Source organism: Anolis carolinensis, chromosome 2, assembly GCF_035594765.1.
Source record: "Anolis carolinensis isolate JA03-04 chromosome 2, rAnoCar3.1.pri, whole genome shotgun sequence".
NCBI lineage: Eukaryota > Metazoa > Chordata > Lepidosauria > Squamata > Dactyloidae > Anolis > Anolis carolinensis.
This window is the reverse complement of record NC_085842.1, coordinates 279,449,916-279,470,871: the sequence shown is the minus strand read 5'-3', so window position 1 is coordinate 279,470,871 and position 20,956 is coordinate 279,449,916. Positions and strand designations below refer to the sequence as shown.

General features: G+C 38.9%; 1 protein-coding gene and 1 long non-coding RNA gene across 4 annotated transcripts; one reads left to right on the top strand and one right to left on the bottom strand.

Annotated features, from left to right (window-relative positions):
* Positions 1-432: 432 nt before the first annotated feature.
* On the bottom strand, positions 433-19,927 carry arrdc3 (arrestin domain containing 3). 3 transcript variants are annotated; one of them, XR_010003537.1, is made up of 8 exons: positions 19,382-19,927; positions 11,076-11,157; positions 8,826-8,973; positions 6,303-6,405; positions 5,452-5,708; positions 5,177-5,339; positions 4,181-4,370; positions 433-3,049 (listed from the first exon to the last, which is right to left on the bottom strand). XR_010003537.1 is itself a non-coding variant. In XM_003216361.4 (8 exons), exons 1-8 carry the CDS (start codon positions 19,659-19,661, stop codon positions 2,993-2,995), a joined length of 1,245 nt encoding a protein of 414 aa, XP_003216409.1. In that variant the 5' UTR covers positions 19,662-19,922; the 3' UTR covers positions 433-2,992. The 3 variants fall into 3 exon arrangements, 2 of the variants coding, with proteins under 2 accessions (XP_003216409.1, XP_062828323.1); XM_003216361.4 differs by having other exon boundaries at positions 4,181-4,335; positions 19,382-19,922; XM_062972253.1 differs by lacking the exon at positions 8,826-8,973 and having other exon boundaries at positions 4,181-4,335; positions 19,382-19,410.
* On the top strand, positions 14,392-17,504 carry LOC103277621 (uncharacterized). Its single transcript, XR_505550.3, has 2 exons — positions 14,392-14,575; positions 15,768-17,504. It is a non-coding gene; the product is annotated as an uncharacterized LOC103277621 (long non-coding RNA).
* Positions 19,928-20,956: the final 1,029 nt, after the last annotated feature.

Below are 20,956 nucleotides of genomic sequence, written 5' to 3'. Positions count from 1 at the left end.
GTTTTGGCCTACAACTCCCAGTAATCCAAGCCAGTTTACCAGTTGCAGGATTTCTGGGAGTTGAAAGCCAAAACATCTGGGGACCCACAGGTTGAGAACCACTGCCCTAGACCATTGATGGTAAACCTTTTAGAAATGGGGTGCCCAAACTTGGGGCGATGGCATGCGTGCCAGGACAGAGGGCGCTGCATACCCCTTCTGGTGCATGTGCCATAGGTTTGCCACCACTGCCCTAGATCTTATAAATATATGGTTTGCGCAAACCAATCTGAAAGAATTAAGAAATTGAACAAAGTATCATTTCATCTGTAGGAGACCTATTTTCATGTAAGTGCCTTCAATGCCATATCTGCAGTTAATTCAACCTATTTTAATTGTATAAAAACTCAATGTTTTGCATTTCTTAACATAAAATACCTCAAGCAAAAGATCTGTTTTGTAAAAAAAGAGTTTATTATCCACAAGGAAGAGCCATAGGAAAAAATTAATTGTTTTCCACATACTGTTTTTTTAAAAAAACAGAGTCTACAAGGACATATTCAGCACCAAACTAAAAAAAAGAAGAAAATAAAAAGGAAAATATAATACAAACAGCCAATGAATATAATCTATAAAGCAAACATTAAATATTGCACTTTGTTTTTTTCTAACATTTTGGATTTTATTTACCTGTCCCCCTTTTTTGTTTAAAATTAGATTTTCAAATACTGGACTACAGTTCTGAACCTCATATTTTACAATGTCCAGAATTGACCAATATTTTCAGAAATCAGAGATAACAGTAATGCCACAAAAGATTAACTTTTTCTTGTAAGAGCTATTTTATTTTTTTCATAGTGTCTACAACTTTTAGTCTGATCACAAAATGTATGTGATGCAATGCCAATTACTACAATATTGGTCAATCCTGCTTTATATGGAAACATCCATTGTGTGGTGATAAATGTAATGCTATGCATAACAGCAATTGTTCCCTAGTTGGTTGAAACAAAAATACAGAACCCCTTTAAAAGAAAGACACCACCAAATGTCCTGTTATGCCACTTTCTCACTAAAACATTTTTTAAAAAAAAAATCGGCGGAAGAGGGACATTCACAAAATTGCTTGAAAATATGCAAAAAGAAATGTTCCATTATTCTGTTATCTTCTTATCCAGTATATGCAGTTAGCTTGCTGAAGGCTGAACTCTTTTAAGTGAATCACTTAAAACGTGACCCATTTGTATACTGTATTATTATTCACCCTGTTATTGTTCAAACATGAATTTCTGTCCATGTTTTCTTAAAGGCCACTTATGGAAAAGCCTATCCTGTTGTTTGGAAGCTTCAACAGCAACGAAGATTTGAATTAGAGGGTTCCCAGCCCAGAGAAAGCAACTTTTATATTAATCTGGTTATCACAGTGGGTCAAGTAACCCAAGTTGTCACTTGGAACATTAGAATGGCTGATTTTGGTAGGAATCAAAAAGTTTCTTTCTGAAGAGGACAGTTGTGCGTCAATTAATATATTTAATGCCGAAAAGCTAGCATTTGAGCCAAGAGCCTCAACACCCATCATCCACTGAGTCCTTGTAATGCAGGCTGAATCCTGCTCTGAATTTCAAAATCAAAGCAGTTCTCTACCAATTATTTATGACTACTAACTTTGTTCTGTGTGATTCTTCCGTCTAGGAGGGAATGCAATCTTAGTAGTGCTCACGGGAATTTCTTTTTGAAAGCTATTTTCTTCTTATCCTTTAAGACATAATAATGTCTATTTTTGAGAAAGCTCCCTCTATCCCTGACTAAAAGATCACTACAATATTCCATGCAAGCAAGTGGTTATAGGATACCTATGTAAAAAAATAAATTCATTTTTCCCTATCCACCTTAATTGCAAAGAAACTCCTACGTGAACCACACACAACTTTTCTCCAGTAACTCTTGGCAGATAAAATGTTGGGTGCTAAGCTCCTGCAGCTTTTCTAAATACACTTTCATTTTCCCACTTTTCTTAGTGGTGTTTTGTGTTTTGGAAAAATAATAGGATGTGTTAATTTGTGTATGTCCCTTTTCCAAGTCCCCCATCCAAATAAAACAATGAAGTAACAAAAACAGAAAGAGAAAGAAGAAGAAAAAACTCAGCAGTGCAACATAAACACAAATAGCATTTCAACATTTTGGCAAGTGATGAGTTCACCTGAGATTAAGTGATTTTAGGCAGTCTGTAACAAAATTCTTCTTTGTGGTAATAGTAGAAAGGCAACGAATTCTTAAAAAAGGAATCAAGAATGTATATAATCTTGACAAAGACTCCTATCGTTTCCTCTTTCTGTTCATTTTCGCCTCACATATCTGTTGCTTGTCTACTACAGTAGGCTGCAAAACATACAGCAAGGATTGGCTTGAAGGCATTTGATGTTTGTAATAAATCCACAACAGGATCCAAGCTGAAGAGGTGATGCATGAATCAGTCTTACTGGGACAATTCTGAGCATATGCAGGAAAGTCCAGACTATATTGTTTGTTTTTTTCTAAATAAAAAAATCAGTGCATTTGTCATAAAGTTTTAAAAGCTTTCTTTCGCTCCTTGTTGTGCGGACCACAAACAGGTTAGAAGGGGTTAACAACAGTCCAACATAAATGAGAAAAAGCTGTAGTGACACTGAACCGCACAACGAAAGCATTGAGCATGTGCAAATTTTCAAATCAAAAGAGGAAGTTATCCCCCTTGCAACATGGTGAGTGTTTTGACACACGAGTGTAGGCTATTAAGGCTGCTCTTAGTATGTGCCAGTATACAACAGGGAGGGAAACTCAGATCTTCAAGCATGAAGAGCAGTCCTATGATGTTTGCTGTAGGCTTCAAAAGCATAATCACAGGTTGTTTCATTATTTCACCTTTCCTTTTAGGCAACACCTTCCTTTGTAAAGTGTGTCTCCGTGGCTGCCTTTATCCTCAACATGGTGAAAATGCAATCCTGACCCAAACCAACTTTTAGGAAGCATTCCTTCAGCGAGAGGGGCAAGATGGTGTGTCATCTGAGGGCTGATCTGGGTTTGGATCAATCTGGGAAAAACAGGAAGAAAACAAGGGATGAATGGTTTTTCTAACACAAGTGATTAAAAGGATAACATTACTTGAAATATATTGAGATACAGTAATATATTATCATAAAACTACAGTAGTATTATACTCTCATACTGTTTTGCTTTTTTTTTATGTTGTTTCTCTTTAATAATTTCTTATATTGAGAAAAGGACAGGAAAAAAACCTGTCCACTCCTGTCTTACTTTATGAAATATTTTATCAAAAACCATCATGTATCAATGTAGAGAACTATAAGCAACACAATGCAACATGGGATTCCATCAACGTTTTGTGCAAAGTTTCAGCCACTGTTTCCTAGAACTGGAAGGTCAGGTACATTAAGGGTACCCCACTCAAAGTTGCTAACTTGAAAATCATATGAAGCGGGATATTCACTTTAAACTATGTTTATATTGACTTTAAGAAAAATAAAAGCAACTTATACAGATATTTGTCCGTTTTTTTATTGTAACTCTTAGTTTATAGCTCAAACAAATAAGGCAGCAAAGCTTGATCATAGAATACTGAATACTATGCAAGTATTTAAAATCTTCATTTACTACTACTGTAATAGAAAAATGTGTACCAATGAACAACAAAACAAAAATAGTCCAATTTTAAACAAGTTGACTCAAATTGCTATTGATTTCATTTACTTCTACTAAATGATTAGGGTTGCAGCCTGGGGAAAATCAGCACAACACGTCTGCATTCTAGTCTCCTCAGAAGAACCAAATGATGTTTTCAACCCCTCCAGATCAGGTTTTGGGATATACAAGAGGTCTGAGTGAGGAGAGAAAAGCTACCCCTCCCGTTTTCTCACGATTCTGCAGGAAAAAAGCAAGATCATTCAGGGCAGTGGTTCTCAATTTGTGGGTCCCCAGGTGTTTTGGCTTATAACTCCCAGAAACCCCAGCCAGTTTACCAACTGTTAGGATTTCTTGGAGTTGAAGGCCAAAACATCTGGAGACCCACAGGTTGAGAACCACTGATTTAGGATGCTCTGTAGATTCTATCACATTATTTTCTAGGACCGTTCCCAGGAAAGTAAAAATATTCTCTAATTTTAAAAAAGGAAAGTGAGGCTTAACTGTGGCCGTAAAATCTTACCTCAGAATAAAGTGGTGGAGGCAGAAATCTGAATTCCTGGATGTAGGCGAACAATGGTCCTTGAAGTGCTCTTTCAAAGTCGTCGCATACAGCTGCAGGCGCTAGGCTGGACTGTCTTTGCTCCTCAGTGACCACTTCTGCATAGCTAGGAGGTGCTGAAGGCAAAAGTACACGCAGTTCGAACAATGTTCTTATGCATGTCAAGATATACAACATGACAAATATATTAAACTTTAGTTATGGTGATTTGCACAAGGTAGAAGTCAGAAAGGCTCAATTCCTGCTGGTATTTCAGTTTTAACTGTTCTGGACAGTCCTGGTAAGTTAGTCAGACTCTAAAACAGGTCTGCCACTAGGTTTGACCATACAGCTCCAAATCTACATTCTTTTTCACGGCTCTCTTGGGAGGAGGCCAAGTACTGTCTTCTCTCTGAATCTAGGTAAAACCTATTTTGTTAATTTAATTGTGAAGCACCATGTACAGTGATGGTGCTATACAAATAAATAAATAAAACCATGTGTAAATAGAAGGTTCTGTCCACAAAGCACTTATGCTCTAAGACATCTCTATTCTGCCTATAAATCAGTGTAATGAAAATACTGGACTTTGGAGATCTAGATCCAAGTCCAGACTGAGCCATGAAATCCTTTCTCAACCCAACCTTCCTCTCAAAGTTGTAGTGATTAAATGACCAAGAGGAATAATCACATATATTCCTTGATCTCAGTGAAATATAGATTAAGCTAATAAATGTTTTCAGTTATTTAACAAATTAGGCATCAGCTCAGACTTATTTCAGGTTCTGCATGTGTTTTCTTTTTGCAAGGACATTTATCTTTGATGTCTCTCTCATGGAATGATAATGTGGAGAGTCTTGGAAGATTTCCTTGAGTATTGTTTGCATAAAAGGTTCATGTAGGTTCATACTGGTAAGATGTTAATAGAATTACAGGCCTAGGGAGTAAACATTATGTGTTATGTGTAATAAAATTTACCTTCTGGTCTTTCAGGCAGTGTCAGACCAAGCCAATTCATATTCATGCTACATTGGCTGCTCACACTTGATGTTCTGCTGCCAAATGGATGTAAAGGAATAGTACCAATGACAAGTGGTAGATTAAGAAATAAGTCCATTGCACCTGGAATATCCACATATACCTAAAATATAAGCAAGAAGAAGTTGTTAAAAATCTGAATCAGCCCCTCCCCCCACAAACAAACCAAAAATGAGTATTGGTGCTAAAGATTGAAATTTTGACAAACTGCCTACCATTAGTGAATATTCCACACGGATTATGCTACAATCAAGGATGGAGGGGGAGACGGGTGGAATCTTTAACTGTTTGCCATTCCAGGTTTCTGTTTTTCCTGATGACAGGGACTCTCCACGCAAGTTGGCAACCAGCTGTTTTACTTCCTTCATTTTCCCTTTGGCATAGAATGCCTGTGTTTGATAAATGGCGGCTTTTGGCACCACCATCCGGGAAGAACAGTTCTCAATCTCCGCGAAGATCTGAATTGATTCACCTTGAAAAACACAACATAAAACACCCAGGTTAGATAAAAACAAAAGAATTCCTCCTACACTTTAGTCTTACAATTATGTCTAATTTTTTTTCTAAATTGTTTTTAACTCTCTGTTTTTAATACAACAGTAGTTCCATTGTTTTTAACTTCTGTAATATTGCATTTGAGCTAATTTCTATTTTAAATTATTTTAAGTTGCCTTGGATCTCATGGCATGAGAAAGGTAGAGTATAAACTGAATAAATAAATAAATTAAAATAATAATGCAATGCATGACATTCTTCTTGAGCATTTGGGCAATGATGAAAACACTCAGGATCAACCCTATCAAAATTAGGAGAGGATCTGCAAACTTCATACTATTCATGACAGCTGCCAAACTCATATTAATTGAAGTCTGAACTGTGCTGCACATACAACCCATACATTAATGCAGTTCAACGAAACTTCTAGAGATGAGCTAGCACTCAGGACATTATTTTACTAAATAATTAAAAATCCACCTATGACTATTTTACATTGTGATCATAAACACATACTGAGAAAGTGAGAGAAATGAGAGAGAATGAACACAAAACAGTTTCTTTCACATACCTGGGGTATAGCCCTTCCTTTCAATTTTGGCACTTAAGGATATTGGGCCTGAGGTACAAAACCAGCAACACAGAGTCTTTTCTTTTGTGCCTGCTTGGGGTGACTGAAAGAAAAACAAGAGAGATATTCACAATGACATTTTTAGCTCTGGAGATATTAACTAGCTCTAAAGACTATGCAGGGTTTAGTCTTTTGGTGAATATAATTACAGGACAAAAAAGTATGAAGAATCTTTGAAAAGTGATTCTCTTTCTTAGGAGTTTGGACTGATAGTTGCTGCTCCCCTCTTTGTGAATCATCATAGTCTGTCTGGAGTAGCAGCTATGTGCACAGGTTTGGACACTGACACTTGCTTGGCTGTCAGATCAATGCTAGTTACTGCTATAACTGAAAAAGGAAGTACCATAATACTCCAGAATAATGTGTTGTCTCCAATATGCACTTACTATGAGAACAAACTATATAAACTCTCTATGAATTCTATTTTAGCATTAATCCAAAAAAGGAAACTATTGTACAGAGAAAACTCCAAGCTGTCTACAGTTCTCCAGCTGAACTCTGCACTTAAGTTTGTTGGAAAGAGTTGTCACACTCTTTGTTCAAGTTGCTCAAGGCATGACATCTCCAGGTCATTATGTAAAAGATTCCTGTCCAAAAGGGTGGACAGTAACTGACGGTGTGTATAGACAGTATGGAATTAATGAGACTCATTGAAAATAAGAGTGTTCTATTGCAGGAAGGAGCATAGGTAACCTTTATGTGACTTACTGGGTAGGTAAAGTAAACAAAATATACAGTGATCCTGTTGAAAGTAACAGGACTAATAGACCTGCAGCATGATCCTAATAAAGTTTACTTGAATATAGATGCTGTTCATTTTAATACTCGTTTCTGAATCTTTATAACTAGGGAGTACAATCCTAGAATACAAAAAGTGCAATAAGTTTTAACTTAAAGCCAAATTCACAAGCTAAGTAGACTAGAAATCTTGGTTTAAATCTTCAGGTTTAGTCCACAGTTCTAAATAAAAAGTACTGCTGAGTTCTGTAAATGTTTATTCAATATGAAGTTCTATGGTGTTTGATCAGGTTTACTCCCATATTGTTTACATATCTGGGAATAAGCCTCACTAAATTCAGTGATTTTCCTGCCAAATGCACATGCATTCAATTGGGCTGCCTAGTTGCATGGCAGCTAAATATTTGTATTGTGATAAATGGAACTTGTTTCTAAATCTGTAGTTTGTGGTTCATGGGGTTAAGTAGTGAAAGTATGTCTTTACTATATATTGTAACACACTGGGGTATAGTCCTTCCTTTCAATTTTGGCACTTAAGGGCCCCCAGTTGTGCAATGGGTTAAACCCTTGTGCCAGCAGGACTGCTGACTGACAAGTCCGCAGTTCGAATCCAGGGAAAGCGGATGCGCTTCCTATGTCAGCTCCAGCTCCCCATGTGGGGACATGAGAGAAGCCTCCCACAAAGATGGTAAAAACATCAAAACATCCAGGCATCCCCTGGGCAACATCCTTGCAGACGGCCAATTCTCTCACACCAGAAGTGACTTGCAGTTTCTCAAGTCACTCCTGACACAAAAAAGGAACTCTAAACAATTTCCTTGAAATTTTAATTAATTTCAGTGATACTTTCAAGTATGCTTTGTTTAAAAACATAGCCTTAATATAGAATCCTTAAAATTAGGTGTGGCTTCAATGAGTATTGGCTTTGTGAAGTAATGTTCCTAATTTTTGAATGTCAACATTTCCTTAGATTTCAGTTGTCCCTACTTACATCTTTCAACATCCACCCCACCCAATTATGTTATTCTTGTTGTCTTACATGAAGTGTAGATTAAGGACTTCGCCCAAACTCACAAAAAGCAACAGAAACATTCATATTGATTTTTGTGGGTTTTAGGATGAGGTCCTCTATGCCACCCCTGTAACATGCCCTTTTAGCCAGAAGCAAAAGAACCCTGTTTCAATGGACGTTTACTTAAGTATTCCATTTTCATATATTTTAATTTGAAAACCAAGGTTGAATATATGGTTTTTAGATCAAATTGAACAAAAACTTATTAAGTATTTAATTGATTATCAATGTAAAATTTTATGATAACATACAGAAGTATGATCATTTCTCCCCACTTGATATGTAAATTATCAATATAGTAGAACAATGAATAATGCACTGCAGTACAATTTCTTTTTGCATTGCTTTATCAAGCTGCAAATTCTCAAGTTGAAGTTTTTTACAAGACTAGAACTGTTCCATATAAGAGTAAGTTAATATTTACATGAACAGTTTAAATGGCATTACTTTAAAAACAAGCAGCCTGAAAATACTGGTTAAATTATGATACATTATGGCACCACTTACTAATTGCTGGGTCATTATATTCTTATACTTTAAATATTTCATTATACTGAATTGTCATTACATGTTTTGATATTTCAGAGAACATGTATTGCTATTTTTTAAAAAAATACTAGGAAAAAAGAATGAGTAATTCTGTCAATTCTTACCAGTAATGAAGGAGTGTTGATATCTATATGTTCAAAGACTGTAAATTCCTTCTTTAATTTTACTGGTAGAAGCCAAGGCCTGTGCAATTCTGCTTTCACCCAATAGCGCACACTGCCATGTCTGCCTTCAAATGAGGTAGCAAGTGGTCTGTTCAGGACACAAAGGTCAACACTAAATAAGTCTCTCCGATTCTCTTTTTTTGTACATTAAGTATACACTCAATCCAGGTAATAATAAGTTGTACTGTACTGTTAATGCATCATAGTATGCAGTTGAGGATAATTTGTTTGTAGGATTTTCAAGTTCAATTAGTTTGGGAGAAATATCTCTGTATTTAAAATTAAACTGCTCAGTAGATTTCAAAATATCACTGTATATGTATCAGAATTGCACTGTAATATGCTACAAAGGATATATTAGCACAGTCCACAACTTAGTTACACTGGTGTACTTGAATTTCCACCAATTAGACCCACTGAACTGAAGGGAAGCTAAACTTGGTTAAATTCAAGTACTCCAGTTTAACCACATTGAGTATCTGGCCAAGAGGTACCTTAATCTTACAAGAGGTCACTTTTTATATCAGCGGAATAGGAAAACAGGAATAGTGTAGGGGGGGAAACAGATTTATTTGAAATAACTGACTTCCAAAGGGGTCAACATTTTATATGACCAGGATGGAAGTAAAAAAAAAAACTTGTGTTAATACAAGTTTTCAAGATCAGAATCATGTCTGCAGGGAATAGCGCTTCAACTTTGTTAGCCTTTACGCTTTTTTAGTAGTTACGCATATATTATCTTGCTTACTAACATGAGAAAGGTGTTTAGACACATAAATTATTTTAATGGTATATTTGTACATAAAATTAAAGCTGCTTCTCAAAATCTTCAGAGTAGACAGCAGCATCTTCTGTTTTCTGGTCTCTTACTGAAGACAACTGAAGTTCTGGTTAGCCAGAATTAATTATTGACACTTCTTCATGTTAATACTGTACCTAAACTAAAATTATAGTAGTTTAATTCTGCCAAAAGGCTAAACTTCTGGTTATACTTCTAACAAACAAGTTCACTACGAAAAATAAATTAGAAGATTTCTAGAACTTCATTTGGGTTTTCAAAATAATGCTGTTGCAGCTGGTATCAATTGCAATTTCTATTACATTGCCTCTCTGGGAAGCAATCTTGTATGATGCCAAATACCTGCAAATCCTACAAAGGCAGTACACTGCAAACACTTGACTAGATGTCACTTTTGAATGTCTAACACTGAAGCAATGTCTGGGCCAGACTGGTGCAGTTTTCTTATCTTGATTGTCATATACAGCCTCGTTTCTGAAAAACTGCACTGCTTGCATCAGGAGTTCTTGATCTCCTCCTGCAATCAACCACTGCTTACATAGTTTACATAAATGTTTCAGTGAACCTCATTGTTTGAATCCTCAATGAATAAATATATATAAAGAGAGAGTTCACTCTTATCAATAATCTTAAAACTCAGGAGGGCAGTATTATCCTGCTTTTGAACTAATAGTTTCTGCTCCTCCCATCCATCCGCCTAATTCCAACATTCCTTAAATAATCAATGCCCTATAAATATAGCCCCAAATGCCTTCACTTAACATTTCCCTCATATTCATTCTATTCGATTTTATTCTGATTTATGCCTTATCTGGCAGATCTGTTTCAACATGTTCCATTGAAGCAACCAGATCTCGCCTGAAATTCAGCAGGATGTCATGCCAGAAGCTTGAAAAGGCCTAATGATCAATTCTCTGTGCTCATTTATAATGAGAAAAGTATGCTATGTGCACAGAGCAAATGTGATATTATAGATGTTTAAGAAGGTTTAAAGGGATTTAATAATAGAGTTTTAAAAGATGGACAGGAGCTGGTCTTGATTTTTCCTCTCTGAATCAAAGCAACCTCTAAAGAGTTGAATGAGGACAATGTCCCTGTAGCATATTCAAGTGCAATCCGTGTGACCATTGAAAAGGGTTTTTTCTGTCCCCTGCTCCATTTCTACATATGAGCTCTCTATCTACAGATCTTCTGCCAGTGTGTTCTTTTGATAGTCTTGTTCAGGCATGGGCAAATTTCAGTCCTCCAGGTGTTTTGGACTTCAACTCCCACAATTCCTAACAGCCTACCGGCTGTTAGGAATTATGGGAGTTGAAGTCCAAAACACCTGGAGGGCCGAAGTTTGCCCATGCCTGGTCTTGCTGCATAGCTCAGGTATAGCATATACTTACGTCTGTGGAAGCTCAAAGCTGAATGCATATTCATGCCGTCCTGAATGAATGATGTGGAGGCCTTCTTCAGAATTATCATCATCTAGGAGGGAAAAACCCAATATGCTATTCCACCTGTAAACATTATACACATATCACAATATATTATATAGGATAACTTTCATATTATTGACTAAGAAAGATAATATTACAAGGGAGGGGGAAAGCTGCATTTCACTTGACCCTTTCACTCCATTGACCTTAATAGCTGGCATTTTAATGCATTCCCAGTAAGAATTTTACCTTGACCACATTAGACATTCTTGGTATACAGGCAATGTATAATTATGTATATTTTAATGTATATTTTTAATTTTATTGTAATTTTTAATCTCGATGATTCTTAAATTTGATGAAAGCTGTTTTTTGATGTGTATGTTTATATTGTAAGCCGCTCTGAGTCCCCTGATGGGTGAGAAGGGCGGGGTAGAAGTGATGTAATAAATAAATAAATAAATAAATAAGATAGGTCTGTAGGTTTATCCTTAAGCTGAATTTGTAAGTCAGAACAGGTACATTTTAAAATGTAATTCCATCCAAATGTATATTTTCAAGCTTTGGCTAGGTTATGGAAGGGTTAACACCCCGTGGTGTTAATTTTGCTATCTGTGCCTGTTTAGAAGATTTCACCTCACTTTCTGTCCCTTTGATCATTGGCTTTTGAAAAAAATGACATTGTGAAAACAAGGATTGGTGATAAAGCTTCAGTGAAGACACCTTTTCCCCATGATAATAACTGAATTTCCTTTCTGAGGGGCAGATTCCTCTCATTTCTTGTTGTCTCACCCCTGATCTTAACTATGAGTTGTTTGTAGCTCAGGAACTGCCTGCATCTTTAAATTCAGACAGTAAGTAGCAACAGTACACTAAATCCTGTCAGTCCTGCCTTCCTCCATTTTCTTTCCTACGATCTAAATGCAGATATAAGCTATTCAGGGGCAAAAACGGCTATCTTTCAAATATATAGCAATGTGATCACTACCCTAGATTGTTTTGTAAAAGCCGTTTATCAGTGTTTACTTAGCAGCACAATTCAAAATAATACTGATCCCCTGCTAACCAGGTTATTAAGTCCTAATAAAGCTAATATGCTACACCATTGAAAAAAAATTAGGGCAGGCTGCTAACAAAAAGTCAGACCATCTTATACAAACCTTCTTGTGGTCTGAAGGGTACGTTGAAGGTATCAAGCAAGTGAATACTGTGACACACTGTAAAATCTCTGCATAGTAATTGAAAATATCTGAAAGCTTTTCTTTGGTTTGACTTTCAGGTTTGCTTTAAAGCGCAACCCCAGTCCTTTGAAGGGCTACTTAATATGATTTTAAATATGCAGGAAAGCAGTTTAGGCAGACATAAACTTGGACAAGCAAACTTTGGCTTTTAGGAATTGTGGGAGTTGAAGTCCAAAACACCTGCAGGGAGAGGACTGACGTTTGCCCATGTCTAATCTCAGGTTTACTTAATGCCTTGAATGGTCCTTTTTTGGATTATGAGTTACGGCCAGAGTTGGATTTGCTGCTCTACCTCAGCATCTCCAGTGGGCATCAGCCACCACTGGAATCCCAGAAAGCCCTTCCACACAGCCATCTAACCCAGAATATAAAGGCAGAAAATCCCACAATATCTGCTTAGAACTGGGTTATCCGAGTCCACACAGCCATATATTTCAGTTCAAAGCAGAAGATGTGGAATTTTATTCAGCTGTGTGGAAGGGCCCCCCTTAGATCAAAGTCCTATAAAATTCAAATGCATTTCACTGAGGGTGGTAAGGGAAAATTTAAAACCAAACAATACCCTACACTTTGTGGCAATGACTAAGGCCCCTTCCACACAGCTGTATAAAATCCACATTGAACTGGGTTATATGGGAGTGGACTAAGATAATCCAGTTCAAAGCAGACATTGTGGACAATCTGCCTTGATATTCTGGTTATAGGGCTGCGTGGAAGGGCCCTAAGCCTGAAGTTTGGAGGTGCAAATAAATACAGCCCTTCCTTCATAAAGGCAAAGAAGCCTTGATTCCAGAAGACAGCCTTCATTAAATGACAAAGAGCTTGGTTTGATCTGTATCTCGCTGACATAATTGTCTTCACAATCATTACAGGAGTGAAACAGGAGAATAATAGACAACACTCAACCTGTATATCTGCGCACATATGCTGTATATGCTCACATACACATACATATAGGTCACGTATTTCTTATCAGAAACATTTGGGCCCAGAAATGTTTGGGATTCCCGATTTTTAAAAAATGTATGTACATAAATAGGAGTATAGTGTCTAGATCCAGGGAAGTCATGCTACCCAATCTCAGGTGTTTTGGACTTCAACTCCCACAAATCTTAACAGCCATAGGCTGTTAGGAATTGTGGGAGTTGAAGTCCAAAACACCTGAAGGGCCAAAGTTTACCCATGCCTGCTCTATGCCTTGTGCATATAACCTGAGGTAATTTGATACACAATATTTTTCCTAATTCGGGGTATGAATAAAACCTTGTGTATACCAAAACATCAGAAAGCAATGGTGTGTCTTCTATTTTTTTTTTTAATAGTGAAAATACAGTAGAGTCTCACTTATCCAACGTTCTGGATTATCCAACGCATTTTTGTAGTCAATGTTTTCAATACATCGTGATATTTTGGTGCTAAATTCATAAATACAGTAATTACTACATAGCATTACTGCGTATGGAACTACTTTTTCTGTCAAATTTGTTGTATAACATGATGTTTTGGTGCTTTAATTTATAAAATCATAACCTAATTTGATGTTTAATAGGCTTTTCCTTAATCCCTCCTTATTATCCAACATATTCGCTTATCCAACATTCTGCTGGCCTGTATGTTGGATAAGTGAGACTCTACTGTACTCCAAAAGAATATTCTCAGCCACTTCTGGGCCATTTTGGATTTGGGAGTGTTTCAGAATTCTTGGGTTAGGGATGTTCATGGAATTATTTTAAAATCTGTGTGGTGAAGAGTGTTTAGCTTTCAGATATTATACATTTTATTTCTTTGCCTCTTGTGTATTTCATTCTGAGGGGAGAAAAGTCTCCTTCTCTCTCTTTCCTCCTTTCTTTCTTGCCAGCTCAGCAATTTCCCTGCAGCCTTAGCAAGCGAGAGAAGCCGCCGCCGCGCTGTGGTAAACAACTGCTGAGCTGTCAATCACAGACTCGACTCGAGCAGGAGAGGACCGGCCTAAACCGGTGCGAGCTGAGCTTGCTCCAGCCAGCCGCTCATATGCATACAGTATACATTCCACGCCCCGGCCTTTCTATTGGCTCAGCCGCTCGGGCGCTCAACCTAACCCGTTCGTCGTAGGCGTCATAGAGGGAGAAGGAGCGGGGGAGGGAGGGAAGGAAAGAGCAGAACAGACGTTCCTTTCCCCCAGCTTCCGGTTTGGGCAATTCCCTGAAAGCTGGCCAGAGGGAACGTGACAACAAGCACGGGCTTCTGGTCAGGATCTTAATTAAATTAAGGGGTGGGAGGGAGAAACAAGGGCCGGGGAGGGGGGGAAACATAAGGCAAAAAAGATGACTGCTTGGCTTACTAGAAAACTTAACACCCAGTTTCTTCAACATTGTCCACAGAAGTGGCTGAGAGAGTGACACCTTCCCTTTCTGACTGCCCAACGCAGACAATGTTGGTTTCACACATACACAGTTTGAAAGAATGTCAAACTCGCTCCCATGAACATAATTCTATACAATACTGTGTCAAATTGACTTCAATGTAGGACACAACTGGATTGTGTGTTTAAGCTTGGCTCTTATAGCCAATGGCACAATGCTATGGAATCATGGCAGCTGTAGTTTAACATGGTTTGGAACAAGCATAGGTGAACTTCTGCCCTCCAGGTGTTTTGGACTTCAACTCCCGCAATTCCAATTGTGGGAGTTGAAGTCCAAAACACCTGGAGGGCCGAAGTTCGCCTATCAGCTGTTAGGAATTGAAGTCCAAACATCTGGAGGGCTGAAGTTGGCCCAGGCCTAGTCTGGAGCCTTCTCCCTCTGGTGCCTCACCAAACTACAACTCCCAGGATTTCATAGCATTGAGCCATGGTAGTCACAGTGGTGTCAAATTGCAATAATTCTACAGTGTAGATGCAAAATACAACAGACTCTCAGCTAACCGGGACCCATGGAGATTGGTAGGTACTGGATAAATGTAGTTTGTGGTTGTGTGATTAAACCACTAAGCGGGAGAACTTGTTGACCAGAAGGTCAGCAGTTCCAATCTGCAGGATGGGATGAGCTCCCATTGTTAGCCCCAGCTTCTGCCAACCTAGCAGTTCGAAAACATATTAATGTGAGTAGATCAATAGGTATTGCTTTGGTGGGAATGTAACGGCGCTCCATGCAGTCATTCCAGCCACATGACCTAGGACAACGCAGGCTCTTTGGCTTAGAAATGGAGATAAACACCACTCCCCATTGTCGCATACGACTAGACTTAATGTCAAGGGGAAAGCTTTACCTTTAACTAATACTATTTCCCAAACTATACCATACTATAAAATCTGGATATCAATACTGAAAAGCAGTAATTAAAAGCAAATCGAGACATAATTTAACTTAACAGGTTTACTGTATTATATATGCATTTTATTTTATTTTCTTTAAAGTATTCTTTCTTTGATTTTTTGCAGGTTATTTGAGAATTCCGGCTGAGTTCTGCTTAACTGAGAGTCCACTGTATATGCAATTATTCCAAAATCTAAAATGCTTCTGGTGAAGGGATTCTGAACCCATAAACCCAATGCCTTTGCGACATCACTGAGGCTTCCAATGAGTGGCTTCTGCTGAAGGCAGCAGGATGTGAGATTTTAAAGGGGCTGCTGCACAGACCTCACACATATATGTCATAGTCTGACGTAAAACAATAAAGACATTGTATTGAAGGACCCTAAGGCAGCCAAAAAGCAAAGACTTTTAACAGGAATGGGGTCAAACTGTACATTGCAATCAAACTGGAACAATGTGGTGGATGAACAACAAGAGTGGTGTCAAAATGCATTATTTCTAAAGTGTAGATAGATACAGCCAAAGGAAATCCCGCTGTAGGAAACGCACAGCAAGCTCCACTCTTGAACTTGGAAGACTTGAGAACTAGGACCTTGGCTCTCCCTATCTCTTCCACCTCCACCCCCCTCCCCATCCATCCACCTGCCAATCAAGGCCTGGCATTGCCTTAGCAACAGGCTAACAAACTCCAGCAAGCCAATGAGGGCACAGGGGCGGGGTTTCAGGGAGCACGCTAGGCTGCAGGTTGCCTGCCTTGCCTTGCTTCCCTAGCTAAGTCATTGGAATCAGGGCACAGGATGATAGTGGCCATGGGAAATGAATGAGCCGAGCCATTTGGAAAGGAAAACTTTCTAGTCCTCCATGCATTCAAACAAGGGCCCCCTCATATCTAAGCCAGAGTGCATCTACACACTGTAGAATGAATGCAGTATGCCACCCGTTTAATTGCCTTGGCACAGAGCTATGGAATCCTGAAAGTTGTAGTTTGGCAAGGCACCAACACTCTGACAGAGAAAGCTAAAGACCTTGGAAACTACAAGATGATTCCACAGCATTGAGCCATGGCAGTTACAGTGGCAAACTGCATTCGTTGTAGATGCTCACCCACTCACTTCACTCCCCTTGGCTTTTTGTTTCTTCCAAATAAAGGCAAGCAAGGCTTACAACACAATTTATAACATTAGCAGGTGCAAGCCTCACTTTGCCTTGTCCCCTATGTCCAAAAGGGAGAAAAATAGTCGGCTCTTTTACTCCTAACTCCTGTCTCCTACCAGGAATTTTGGACATTGTCTTTTGCACTTTTTTGGTTTCTGGATAAGCACCCCTTTAAGACTACAAATGCCTGGGGAAGAATGTGCACTTTGTATAGCAAGATATTTAAAAACGCCATTTAATCTCAATGCAGAAATTATCTTCTTCCATCTTTTGGCAAAAAAAGAAGCTGAAAAGACTTGCCTTGAAAGCAAGGGAATGTATACTTTGCAACTTGCTTATATTAAATTCTCATATATATGCAGCAAATCTGTGTAAATATGTAGTGAATATACGCAGGGTAGGGAAAAACTGGGCTTACTTATTTCACAATATTAGCCATTTTAATGCAATTGTATCTTAATTGCTTTTAGGGTAAATGTAATGTGTAGTTTACTGTGTTTTATTGGATTTTGATTTTTTCATTCTGATGCTTAATTTTTTGTAGTAGGTTTACTGTTGTTACTGTGCATTATCTTGTATTATGTTGGTGCGTTTTGTACTCATTTGAGGCGTTTGGATGTTTGCCTTTTTGTTTTGTGTCTGTAAACCACCCTGAGTCCTTTCGGGGAGAGGGTGGTCTAGAAATAAAGTACTATAATTATTATAAATCTCCTGCATATATATATATAGAGAGAGAGAGAGAAAAAGAGAGGGGGGGAAGTATAGATAGATATATATATAGAGAGAGGAGACTCAGAGAAAGGAGGATAGAGAAAGGTGGTCTATATATATAGTGAGAGGAGAGATGTATATGTATGTATGTATATGTGTAAATATATATATTCATATATATGCTTGTGGGGCTATATATCTCCTTTCTATATATATATATATATATATATAAAAGGGCAAGCCACAATTACATAACCGGTTTCCCCATTTTCTTGTGCTAGGAATTAAGTCATCGCCACCACCTGACGCCTGCAGCCAATAGGCTTTGGAGGAGCAGGCGCAGCCCCCTCCCTTCTCCCTAGGACTGGTCCCAAACAGGATTGAACCGCTTCGAACAAAGGGTGGAAACTTCAGAAAAACAACCTTAGACTCTCCTAGACTTCCACATTGGGTGCCATAGCGATCCACAGATTAAACAGTCAGAAGCATAGGGAACCCCTTTGGGAAGGTTTGATCCATTTTTGACTCTCTTGGCCAACATCACGCATCATTTGCAGAGCTCTATGGGGGCTTTCCATTGACCGCCCCAACTTAGAAAGGATGCTGATCATAATTCAATTATTGATCTTATTCAGTGGAGGGGGGGGGGCTCCCCCTCCCTCCATTATGCACCCACATTTATGGAAGAAATATTCCGGAACAACGTTTTCCCCGCAACTTTGCTTGAGTTTAATACGGAATGCAAGAGGTACACGTGGGGTGCTGAAAGCAAGTGTCAAAACGCACCGCAGGGAACCTATTTCTCACCCAGCAACCCTCTCCAAAGGACATCACCCACGGAAAGCCCCATAAGTGATCTTAATAAGGCACTATATAGGTATATTGATATTGGGGAGGGGGTCACTATCTATATTTCTCCTTGATATAAGGAGAAGTAGTTTAAAAGTAAAGCATTAAGCCATACTCCTCACCAACTGGATGCACAGGTGAAAGTGTCCCTTTTGGAAAGAGACTGGGAAATCAAAAAAAGTCTTCCCTTTGCAGATGTAAATAGATTGTAAAGACCGATTACCAGTTTTCTAAACTAATTCATTGGGGGAATTGGTGTTATTGTTTTCAATGGGTACCTATAATTTGCAAAACCAAGGAGTAATAAGAGAAAATCCTCACCAACTGTGTGTCCCTTTTGGAAAAGGAGACTGGGAAATAATAAAGTATTTCCTTTGCAGATGGTGTTATAGGTTTAAATAGCTACATCCCAATCTCACCTATTGGGGCGAATGGGTGCCATTGCACTCAATGGGCCGTGTTTTACAGAAACCCATGTTTTTATTTTTAAATGCCTATTATTACATCCCAAGGCTATAATGCTACAACTCGCTCACTGGGGAAGAATGGGTGGCCATTGCACTCAATGGGTCCTGTTTCTGACTCACCATCTTTTAGGTGAAAGTGTGCCTTTTAAAAAGGAGAGACCGGAAAAATATGAAGTCTCCCTTTTGCAGATGGTAATCACGACCCACTGACGTTTAAATAGCTATGCACCCCCAAGGTTATAAATGCTGAAGTCACTTATCGGGAAGTAATGGTGCCATTGCACTCAACTGGAGTATGCCTTTCAGTAAGAGACTGGAAAATAAACGTCTTCCCTTTGCAGACGAAAAGTGGATGGTCTTTGCAACCCATTTAAATAGCTATGCACCACAAGGCTGCAACGCCAAACTCTCTCATTGGGGAGAAACTGGTGCCATTTCACTCAATGGGTCCTATTTCCGAGTAACCATCTTTTCAACCCACTGCCATAAAATCCAGAAAGCCATATGAAACGGGGAAATAATAAAAATAATAAAATGAATGAAAATGCCAGGCTCACCTCTTTCGTGCCCGATCAAGATATCCTTGTGGTTGAAATACTCGACTTCTTCCGTGTAGTTTTGCGTGTAGGCAGTGTTGGATCCCGCGTTTCTCGACTCGGTCCAGCGGACTTTGGCGTGTCCCCTGGCGTGGATCTTTAAGGATTTCACCCGGATTTCCCCCGTGACTTCCAAATTCACCCTTCCTGAGACTGTATCCCCGCTGGAATAGACGGGGACGTTGCTGTCATTCAGACAGTCGAAGCTGATGGTCAAACTCTTCACCTTCCCCAGCACCATGTTGAAATTATTATTTTTTGTTTTTGTTTGATAGCAAAGTCTATAAAAATATATTCTTAGGAAGAAAAAAAAGAGGAGGGGAGAGTCAAGATCTCATATGTATAGAAAAAAAAATACGAGATCTTTCCCTTGACACTGATCTATCTTGCTCTGCGAAAAATAGGCAGGACCAGCGTGGTTTCTCTAGGAGCGCTTCATCGGGACTCCTGCAAAGGGACTCTGCAGCTCGGTTGGTCTCCTTACAAAGACGAAAGCCCAGCCGCTGCCAGCTCACTTTAAGGAGAGCTTTGTGAAAAACAACCCCACTGCGCAGGCGCGGGTCTGCCTTGGCTCTCCCCCGCCTCCTCTCATGCTGAAGGTGTGTTGCAGAAGCAAGAGACAGCCCTACTCTGCTGCTTGCTTGCTTGCTTTCTTGCTGCCCTAACTTCCAGGATATTTCCCCCTCTTTTCCTCGTTTTGCATTCCTCAGCAGAAAGAGCACTGCTCGCAAAAGGCATGGTAGAAAGGCCTAAACAAAACAAAACTCTAGCCAAAACAAAGCTGTAATGAGGTTTGAAAGGAAGGTTTGACAAGGGTTGTCCTGTCTTTTTTAAAAAAAATATTTTTGTTATATTTTCAGAAATCTAATTTAAATCCAACAAATTAAACACACACATGGTTGCTGTGAGTTTTCCGGGATCTATGGCCATGTTCCAGAAGCATTCTCTCCTGACGTTTTGCCCACATCTATGGCAGGCATCCTCAGAGGTTGTGAGATATATGGGAAACAAAGCAAGGAAGGTTTATGTATCTGTGGAAGGTCCAGAGTGAGAGAAAAAACTCTTTGTCTGTTGGAGGCAAGTATGAATGCTGCAATTAATCACCTTGATTAGCACTTAAGAGCCTTGCAGCTTCAAGGCCTGACTAATTCCTGCCTGGGTGAACAATCAGGGCCAGCTAACACCTCCCAACAAAGGATTCCCCCAGGCAGGTAGAGAGGGCTAAAGATCTCTTTGGCAGAGAAGGCTCAAGGCCTTGTAAAACTACAACTTCCGTACTTCCATAGCCTTGAACCATGGCAGTTAAAGTGGTGTCAAACTGCATTCATTCTACATCATAAGATAAACAGAAGAGTCAAATACAAAAATAACCCCACAGCATTCCCAATCCATGATCCCTGCTCCGCCCCCAACTAAAACTAACAAATAAACTCCATCCCCTCCATTTTGAATATTGCCATGCAATGCAGTGTATTACCATAAGCATGAGATGTGATGGTTTTTTCAAAGAAACTTTCAAGAACCAGGAATGAAATG